Here is a 10,798-nt window from a genome sequence, read left to right as displayed (position 1 = left end):
TGAATCGATTAAACTAATTTTTTAATTTTAATTTTTTAAAATTTAATAATTTTTTAATCTAATCAATCCAACTAATCGGATCAACGAACCGATAACCCGATCGATTTGACTACCGTTTCGGTTTTAAAAAAATTGATCTTAACACATAAATTTTAAGGCTGAGTTCAAAATGTAGGGGTGCAAATGAGCTTTACATAGTTGTCAAAACTACTATCGATACCTCCCAAATAATAGCTAAAATGACTTTCTAGAGGGGTATGGTATCGGGATTTATCAGGCAAGTCTTCGATGCCTAGGCAACCGTGTATCGATATTAAAGCTTGCAAGTCAGTAGCCAAAAATCCTTTTTAAAGGAGCATGGTACGTATCAAGTCTTATTCTTAAGGTCACAAGACCTGACTAATGTTTTTTGAACGACTATTCTCAACTAAGTGTCAAGATCGATACTTGACCCTATAGACTGCAGTTAATGCACGAAATTAATGTTCCCAACAGCTAAAAGCTTCCTGTAATGACTCCAAATGGTTCCAAATCAATAAGAGAGTATAAATATGATCCAATGAAGTAAGAATGAAGACGAGAAATGAACTTACAAAGTCTATTATGCAAAAACCCAAATGATCCAAAACACTTGTTGGGTCTATTTGTATTTCTTTACACAAGTGTTATTTGTATTTTGTAATATCTGAATTATTGTATATACACCTTTGAGAGATTTTAAGTGTATATGCATCTTTGAGGGATTTCAATTCTTCAAAGGAATTGATTCAAAGGAAAAAGAAAGTGAAATCAAACATGTAAATTTACATTTAAAGATAACCATATGGAAACCCTAATTTTTTATCCATCTATGAATGTGGATATTGCCTATATCCATCATCAACTAGAATGATTTCACCCTCTCCTTTATCTTTGTACCGTGACTATAATTTCAATCCATCAAATGGAATGAACACCTAAGAAGTTTAAAAAAAAAAAAATCTCATTCTATTCTTCGGTTAGTTCCGAAAAAAAATCGGGGAAAAATGAGCAAAATTGTGCAAGGCTAACTCTAACACGCATATGATGGAAGGATTATCCGTTGTTTAGCAACCAAGACTCTTTATTATCTTGTTAAGCCGAAGAATGACAGCTCGAGGATTGGCATACGATCCATAAAGGTAAATGGCATGATATTCCAATCCTTTCCACTGTGCTATCAACCGAAAATGTGGCCGTTTGAATTCGCAGCCAATAATCTCGAGGATCACTGTGTTAGGTGTTGCAGATACTATGTGTGCTAGACCGGCACCATGAGCACCAATGATAACTGAAGCATCTTGAATAGCTCGGATCTGTTCTTTCATCGGCATATGTGCTAACAACCCATTGATCAGGTTCACTTTGCATTTGAGATGATCAGATGCCCAGCTCTGTAATGAATCGAACACATGTTGTTCATTGGTAAGTCTGGATTCAACTTTACCTTCATGGCGTGGATGCGCTAAATAATCTTCTCTACGGACAAAGAGAACATTATGACCTGAGGCTGCCTTACCAGCATGATGTCTGTTTACCGGAAATCCAAAAGCAGCTCTGATCATTTCTCCGAACTCAGATACTCGAGCAGTTTTGTGGATATCAGGATTTTGCTGTAGATCATGAGCAGAAACTCCACGACAATTTATTTCTTCACTAAGCCCTCTGAATAATGGAGTCTCATATCCCAAAGGCGAGAAAATAGCATGGCGGAAACAGACTGGACCTGTAAAGTTTTTTGCAAATCTAAGGCTCGAAAACAAAGCTTTCCATGTTTCTTCTAATTGTGTCTGGAAATGTTCAGCCAAGAACAAAAGATCAGCATTGTAGGATAATAAAGCATTACTAGATAAACAGTTTAAACTTAACAGAGATGTTCGAAATATCGATACTAGAGAAAAGGAGGACCGCTGATGACACGGTGAACTAATAGAACTTTAGGTTGGGGAAGCCAAGAAATTAAAATCAAGCAAATATTACAATCTAAGTATTTGAATTGTATCTCGGGCCCATGGAATACAATTCATTTTGTCTGTAATTGGGATGCAGGCTAGATTGACATAGGTATCTGATGTTCACAATGCACTAACCGAACATTTCTCACTATTCCGTTCGGATAAGAAAGGACATCTCCCTGAGCTCGAAACAACAGTGTTTTTCTCATAAATTCTTCGAATAGTATCTCAGGATTTATTTATTATGGAATGCAATTCATTTTGCATGTATTCTCCCCATGGTTCACTTTTTACTAACTGAGCATTCCACCCTAATCTGTTTCGGGCAAGAAAGGACAACTCCCTGAGCTTGAAAGGCCAGTGATTTTCTCATAAATTCGAGTACATGAATGAAAAACAACATGGTGATAAAAGAATGATAATGTCCTAAAGAGAAGAAAGATGACAATAGGAACAGAATTCGGAATACCAAGCATGTATACCTTACAATGACCATCAACAAAGACCAAATGTGGCCGATTAGGCAAGCCGGTAACCCTGGAAGACATGTAAGCACTGTACCAATCTGTCACCGTGTGGTAAAGGTTAGCATACTCAAATCTTGTTACCAGCAATGTAGGTTCCTCTACCCACTGTAATCAGAGCTTTTCCACATCAGAATCCATAAAAGCAGAACTAACAACAATCGACAAATCGAATCGAATTAGTAAGATGAATGAAGAAACTAAACAGCTAATACAGTAAGAATAAAGTTAATATTCCATAAAAAAAGGGCAAAAAATTAGAAGAAAATTAACAAATGAACCACTCTGCTTACGAATTATATCCATGTTCAAAATTGGCATTATAATCAAAGAGTTCACAAACAGCTATTAAACTAAAAAATTAACTAAAACCAAGTAAGAAAAGTTAATTTTAACATATAGAATTGCATTAAATTCTAATTCCATATCTGCATTTTTAAGCATTAATTTACTAAATCAAACAAAACCCAGAATTAGAAATCCCAGTAAACATTAAAATATCAAAGAAAAATGTAAACTAACCTCTTGACAATCAAAATCATTTTGACCCACAATAACAATAGACCTAACTGATTCCCTTATAGGGTGTCTTGTAACATTCTCAGGTAAAATTTTATGCAAGAACTTATACCCAACAAGCTTCCTTCTCTTTAACCTTGATTCAACCACAAAAGCTCCATCTTCAAACTCAGGCAATTCTTTTCCTTCACTTCTCCCAATAACATCTTCAAGCTTTTCACCACCACCTGACATCTTAATCTTCCCGGGATCCATCCTTATCTTCCCACCTTCACAAATTGAAGTCCTCAAAGTCTCTGAGTAACGACACCTAAACCAACTAGACCCGGATCTCAAGGCGGCCTTTACGGGCAAAATGTTGGATATCTTTGTGAACCCATTCCCGAAATAAGCTTCACATGAATTTAAAGCTACGGTTGGGGAGAAAGACCAAGGTAGATATGATGGGATGGTTGGCCAGGGCTTTGATGGGATGATTGGTCGCGCGGGGTTTGACAAATGGGGTTTACGGTGTGGGATTTTTTTGGGAAAACCCTCCGCCGCCGTCGTGTTACGGTGGTTAACCGCCAGATGATGGTGATGGTGGTTGGGGTGGCTGGAGGAGAAGTAACCATAAAGAGAGAGGGAGTTTAGAGCAAATAGAGCTAAGAAGATCTTGATAAAAATTAATTCTGCCTTGTTCATGGGTGGAATGTTTTTTTTTTCTTATTATTATTTTTTAAAAATAGTTTAGGTTTTGTGATTTTAAAATTTTGATGATTTTAAGGTTTCTAAGATTTTTGAGATTTTAGGTTTTGATGATTTTGTTGAAAAAAATCAGTTTGAATACTAAAAAATTATATGAAATTGAAATTTTTATTTTTTATTAATTACGAAAATAATCCGCTTTCAAAATCATGTAGGTAAAGAATCATTTTGAACAGTGAACTTCGGTGTCGCCGCTGTCATTGACTGCGTGGAACTGAAGTATGATTATATGAAACGTTTAGGGATCTAATGAAGCGATTAACCTTTTTAGATTAAATAAAAAAGGATTACGGTACTCACCACACCCAATTAAAATGCTTTTAAACTTTTGGTCTATTTACATGTTAGGTCTCTCCTTTTGAAATTAAATTTAAATAGCCCTTAAAAATATAAGAATAAGAGAAATAAACCTTTTTCATTTTTTAAATAAACTTAAAAAATTATATAAAATTCTTATTTAAATTACTCAAATATATCCCTCAAGAATTTTCCTCAAGTCAAAAATAAGAATTTAGATTTTCTTTTACTCACAATTTAAACTAATTTTTTATTTTAATTCTATACATATTGTATATGTATTATTATTAATTTAAATATATTATTTTAAACATAAATCTATGCAAAATACATAATACCAATAGCGTGATAAAATTTCTGGTTTGTAATTATGTAGTTGTAGAAAGTTTAATTCTATATTTTGTGATTTGGATAGTTTTTGTTATAAAAGATAAAGTAGAGATGAAAAATCTAGTACTATAAGTAGAGAATTATATACATTAAAGTGTCGTATTGGATTCACTGCCTCAGGGGTAGAGTCAAGGACTTGGTAGGGTTTTGGCTTTTTTTAAAAATGGAAAAATTTTCATTTAAGTTTCTTTATAATTTATAAAATTTTATATTAGTAATGATAAAATTATACTTTAGCCCCTAAAATGATAAAAATTTGATTTAATTATTTAAAAATTTAAAGATATAAGTTATTCTTACGAAGCTTCTAATATTTCTTTGGAAACTTTGCAATAATTACCTTCCTCTCCGAACAGAACTGTGTGCCCGACATATCACAACATCTTCCCAATGCCCACTATGTGATCAAGCGGACGAAACCAGCGACCATCTCTTTCGAACATCCCCCTTCCGTTTGGATCTTAGGATTCTGTCTGTCCGAAGCAACTTGGTGTACCATACATCAGGGAATGGATTAGTCAGTGGATTCAACAATATTACAAGACAGAACTCAGACACCAATCCATGTACAACGAATGGATCCTAATCCTTTGGCAAATTTGGAAACACAGGAACCAGGACTGTTTCTCCAACCAAACACCAAATCCTACGTAAGTGCTAAGGGGTGTGCAACTCTGCCATCAACTCTACCATCTTTTACTCAATTCGCTCACACTTACTACTCGCACCGAGGTTGGAGATAGCATGCGACATGTATCGGAACACATGCTCGGTCTAAACCTTCCACCCTTCCGGTAGCAATTACCGGGTACGCTTCTCTCCCTATATACATGTCCACACATTGCACCGGTCACTCGAAACTTCATAGCCAACTTCTGCTAGCTAGAACGATTTTGCTAAAGGTGAAACACCTTCGGATCCTGAAGTTTCAACTGTACTTCCCAAACTGCAAATGGTACAAGTTAATTGGTGGAAAAAGACACCGGATGAGATTCAAACCCAAAGCACAATGACCTCTACGTTCTCAATTTTACTATCTCAACGAAAACCATATTTGATATTTATATCAAATTTTAAATAAATTTATTAGATAATTGTATAAAAAAAGAAAGAATTATATTTTTCTTATTACATAACCAATGGATACTTCTTAAACCAAAAACAAAGAATCAAAAATCCAGGCTAAGACCAGATTCAGATCTCCAATGCCTTGCTTTCTCAAATCCATTGGTGTAGTTCTCAAAATCCTCTATTGTTTGATCAATCTCTTCTTGAGTGTTCATCACAAATGGTCCAAATTGCACCAATGGTTCATCCAATGGCTCACCTCCTACTAATATGAACCTTAACAATTTAGTGGACTTGTTCCATGCCTCTAACCCATCCCCATGTCCTAGAAGAAGCAAATGGTGAGCACTCGCCGACGATTTCGACTGCCCAAAGACACCCTCTCCTTCTAATATGTAAATAAAGGCGTTCCACGGTTTAGGTATCGGTTGTTGGAGGTGAGTTCCGGGATCTAGAGTGAAATCCAAATACATTGTTGGGGTTCTTGTGTAGATTGGTGACTTTGTTCCCAAGGCTTCACCGGCTATAACCCTAACTTTGATTCCATCCTTTGTGGTTTCTGCAATGTTCTTGCTTGATATTTCTTGATACTTTGGTTCCATCCTGTAAATGTTCAACAAAAACTATCAATCCGACACCCGTGTCAAATTTGGAAGGGGGCAAGCAAGGGTATTGGCCCCCTCAAAAAATAAAAAATTGTACTTTCAGTAAGTAAATAAATGGTAAAATTATAGTTTACTCTTAAAATGATAAAAATTTTGATTTAATCCTTTTAAAAACTACAAAAATATATGTTAATACAATGATACATTTTATCATTGACCATTTAATAAGTTTAAGATTTAAATGTAACACTTAGAACTAGAGCAAAAGGTAGTATTTAGCAAATTTGTGATCTCTTTTAATCCCCATTTTAATTTCATAAAACTTGTAAATGTCTATTTATTTGAACCGGGATTTAGAAAATCGATTTATATAGTCACCTAATTATGAATCCGAACCCAATATTTACGATAGTTTTTCTTTTCCCGAACCTCATTTTTATATATATAAAAAAAATAAAACTTACATTTTATATTTGGAGGAGAGATTGACCCATAGTTGTAGACCCTTTTGGGTACCATGTGGTGAAGGCATCTCAGAGTGGACAATGCCTCTCCCAGCAGTCATCCATTGAAGATCACCAGCTCCAATGGTCCCTTTATGCCCTTCAAAGTCTTCATGTGTAACTGACCCCTATTGCAATATCAACCAAAGGTAACTTTCATTTCATACACTTTTGTTTAAAAACCTTAATTTAAAAAGGGTTAAATTTATTTTTTTCCCCTAAACTTAATAACCAGGTCTATTTTAATATTTATATTTTTTTCGTCCACTTTGATACATGAAATTAAAAAACTATAAGAGTTTGATGATGTAGAACTCTAAAGTTGTGTCATGTCATTACGTCAACTATTTTTTTAGATGTCAATGTAGCACAATCTAGGAGTGTCACATCATTAAACCGTTATATTTTTTAAGGTCAGGGACCAAAATAAACTTTTTTGTCGAATTCAAGTACCAAAGTGGGAAAAAAAGTACAAGTATATCGTGGATTTAGTTACCAAATTTAGGGGCAAAAGTAGAGGTGCTCATGGGCCAGGTGGCCCGGCCCGGCCCGACGGCCCGTCCGAAATATGGGAGGGTTTGGGTAAAAATATAGGCCCGAAATATGGGCTTGGGCAAAAAAATGAGGCCCGTTTAGAAAATGGGCCGGGCCTCGGGCACCACTTTTTTGGCCCGGCCCGGCCCGATATAATAAATATATTTATTTTTAAAATTTTTTAATTTTAAAATATTTTTTAATTTTTTTATTTTTAAAATATTTTTAAAATATTTTTTTAATTTTTAAAATATTTTTTTGGTATTTATTAAAAAATGGGCCGGGCCTGGGCAAAATTTTAGGCCCATATTTTGGGCCGGGATGGGCTTGGGCCTAGGACCCGGGCCAAAATTTTTTATGCGCCCGGCCCGGCCCATGAGCACCTCTAGGCAAAAGTTATAATAACCCTAAAAAAACGACAAATTGTCAAATACAAACAAAAAAAAGAAACCCCAATTAGTTCATGTACTTCTAATTGCAAGAATTTAGTTCCTTTACTTTTAAATTTCAAAATTCAAGTCCAACCGTTAACATTGGTAATTTTTTTGTTAAATTTTTTAGTGTAACATTTTGAAATAAAAATTTATTTGGTAGCCATGTAATTAAATAATGATGTTGTAATTAACCAAAAATAATAATGTTTAAAATTGAATCTAAATTTTAAAATCTGAAAAGTAAAAGGACTAAATTCTTAAAAATAAAAATATAAAACCAAATTTTAATTTTTTCTAAAAATACAAATATTTTAACCCTTTAAATATCTCAGTACCCAATACATATCTATATATCTAATCATTCAAGTAGGATAGATTATCAATTTATCATTTATGAGTTGCTTTCTTTAAAGTTAAACTATCACATCTAATTTGACTTTTCTTTTTCTTTTATAAGTTATTATTTTGATATATTTCATGTTAGTTTTATGGTCTATTATATTCGGAGTTCGTGACTGTCGCTCTTAATAATGTACAACAACACATAATTTTTCAATAAAAAACAGAGTATGTAGGTTTAGCTTTAAAATGATAAATTGTATACCTGTATCATGTAGGTGACTGTCTCAAATCCTGTTAACAAGAGAAACAGAGTATGTATAAGAATAACCAAAAAGAAAAAGAAATTAAGTTCCTAACTTTTTTATTTATTTAAAAATTCCAATTCAATCATTAAATCGTAAGTATTTTTATAAAAAATTATTAATTTGACATGTTGATTAAGTTATTATCTGATAAATTTTAATGAAAACTATCGATGATAATAATTATTTTGACTAAGATTTTTAAATGGGTAAATTAAGAGGCTTTTAAAAGTATATGGACTAAATCTCAAATTATATAAAAGTGCATGGGCTAATAGCATATTTAAACCTATATATAAAACTGAAAATCAAACCTCTGTGTGGATGATCTGGAAATCCAGCAGGTGCTGTGACTGCAATTTCCAGAATCAAAACATTACAATATAGATATTAAAAAGGACAGAAAACAGAGCAAAAAACAGAGTGACACTAACCTGAAAATTCATCCAAAACAAGGAAAGGATCAAAGTATCTCAACTCAAACCTGCAAAAAAAGATGAAAAAAATATACCCTTTGATCTAAATTGCTCAAATTCCTTCATTTTAATGAAAAAAAATAAGCACCAAATTGATCATATATATATATATATATATATATATATATATATATTCCCAAGTTACCTGCCAATGCTTCTTCTCACTATGGCTCCAACACCTTCATATTGTGGCTTAGCCAAAAACTTCCTCACTACCAATCTTGGTTCATTTAAACCAACACAACTATTGTTTTCCTCGGGCATTTGTAATCAGTAGTCTATCTTTTCAGAAAACACTTGCACGACGAGACGATTAATCACTGCTACTGAAGCTAGATATCACTAGTTTCGAAAAAAAAAGTTTGGGATTTTTTTATTCTTTTGGGTTTTGGGATTTTTGTGAAGAAAAGGTAAAGAATGTGAATTATGGAAGGTCAAAAGGGAGGGGGCAAAGAGTTGGCCAATTAAAAGACTCACCATACCTTCAACTCTAAGTTAAACGTCATCATAGCGTTGCCATGATGTGGTAATGATCATTATTCCATTAATGGTTGACATTTTCTAAATTAGTTTAGGAGCATTTTGTTTTTCGGTAAAATATCATTTTGGTCCTTCTTAATTTTGATATAGAATAGATTGGTCTCTCTCGAAAAAAGAATCGAAGTCAAATTTACATATTTTTAATTGTTATAATAACAAACTTAGTTTTCAAAGCTTACACATTTTGTCGGTTTGGTCTTAATTTAACAAATTTAGCATGTGATATTTACACATTTTGTCAATATTTACATAGAATATATAAGCATCAAAGGGCTAAATTTACACATTATGCATAATTGGCTAAAAATATTGATGTCGTGATTAATTATTCTTAGTTGCTCACTTTTGAAGTTGATGAAATTAAATTAATTTTTTAAAGAAACCAACTTATTCAATTTCGAAATTGAAAGGATCAAACAGATGTTTTAGCTTTTGTTTTTAATATATGCCTTTTTTTTTAATTAGTATTGGAATTTTTTTAATTCAAGCTTGAATTTGACCACGAACACAAATAATTAAATTTAAAAATATCCAACTTAATTTTTAATAAAGTGATGATCTTGAACATATCTAACTAAGCAAACTTGAGCCATGCAATATTTATCTTGCATGGGCATTGTTGTTAATACAAGAGAACGTCAGTTCGAATACGCTGAAGCACATTATCCTCCTATTTATGATTTGAAAAATGCAATGGTCCACAAATATGAAGGGAGGATATTCTACCCCGTATTAATTTGTAAATGAATAGTTCTTATGGTCCTTTTGGATGGACGTTTACTTTTAGTGCGGTGCGTTTAGCTTTCTTGTTGTCTCATGCAACAATATCGTTACAATATTTAATTTTACTGTTAACGCTATTTTTATACTAACAGTAGGTAAATACATTGCCTATCCAAAGGAACCCTTATTCCCTTGACACAAGAAATACAAGTTGCCCCAATCTCAATTTCAAAAGGCAAAATCACAAAGTTCTTTTTATCATTTTTACTTTTTAGCCTCAACTTTTAAAATTTATTCAAATTATTACCTTTTAAATGAAAAAATTGACTGAATCATTAAACTTTAAAGATATTAGTGTAGCAATTTCCCTAATTATCATGTGCACTTTATAAAAATAAAAATTATTTGAAATTATTTAAAATTCATAAAATCTTTAAAAATATATGCACGCTAACAAAGCATCGTGAATTGCTATGTGAATTGGATCAAAATTTTGAAAATTAAAAATCAAAGTGATAAAAAGATATACATGAAATTTTCATGATATAATATGAGGAGTCTTTCCTCACATTATTTTATATTAATTTTAATATTTTTAAAATATCTATTCAAATTGATAATAGAAACTCAAATAATGTTGTGAAGGCCAATAATTAAAATTAGCCAAAATGGTAAATTTGGATTAAGAATAGTCTAATGAGAAACTAAGAAATTTTTAATATATTTTTTTCAATGTATTTATCGGAGTGAGATCAGTAATTAATCCTCCGCATTCTGTAGGCCTATTAAGGGGTAGTTTTAAAGCTGCTCCATACCCAGAG

The 10,798-nt window shown here is 32.6% G+C and overlaps 2 protein-coding genes across 2 annotated transcripts; both read right to left on the bottom strand.

Annotated features, from left to right (window-relative positions):
- Positions 1-601: 601 nt before the first annotated feature.
- On the bottom strand, positions 602-3,710 carry LOC105768513 (beta-1,2-xylosyltransferase). The gene is made up of 3 exons (XM_012588466.2): positions 3,020-3,710; positions 2,456-2,605; positions 602-1,808 (listed from the first exon to the last, which is right to left on the bottom strand). Exons 1-3 carry the CDS (start codon positions 3,698-3,700, stop codon positions 1,086-1,088), a joined length of 1,554 nt encoding a protein of 517 aa, XP_012443920.1. The 5' UTR covers positions 3,701-3,710; the 3' UTR covers positions 602-1,085.
- Positions 3,711-5,510: 1,800 nt separating this feature from the next.
- LOC105768511 (pirin-like protein At1g50590) lies at positions 5,511-9,144 on the bottom strand. Its single transcript, XM_012588465.2, has 6 exons — positions 8,860-9,144; positions 8,673-8,722; positions 8,553-8,591; positions 8,199-8,227; positions 6,588-6,754; positions 5,511-6,121 (listed from the first exon to the last, which is right to left on the bottom strand). Exons 1-6 carry the CDS (start codon positions 8,976-8,978, stop codon positions 5,620-5,622), a joined length of 906 nt encoding a protein of 301 aa, XP_012443919.1. The 5' UTR covers positions 8,979-9,144; the 3' UTR covers positions 5,511-5,619.
- Between the last annotated feature and the right edge of the window lie 1,654 nt (positions 9,145-10,798).

This window comes from Gossypium raimondii, chromosome 5 (genome assembly GCF_025698545.1).
Source record: "Gossypium raimondii isolate GPD5lz chromosome 5, ASM2569854v1, whole genome shotgun sequence".
NCBI lineage: Eukaryota > Viridiplantae > Streptophyta > Magnoliopsida > Malvales > Malvaceae > Gossypium > Gossypium raimondii.
This window is presented reverse-complemented; position numbering and strand designations above follow the sequence as displayed.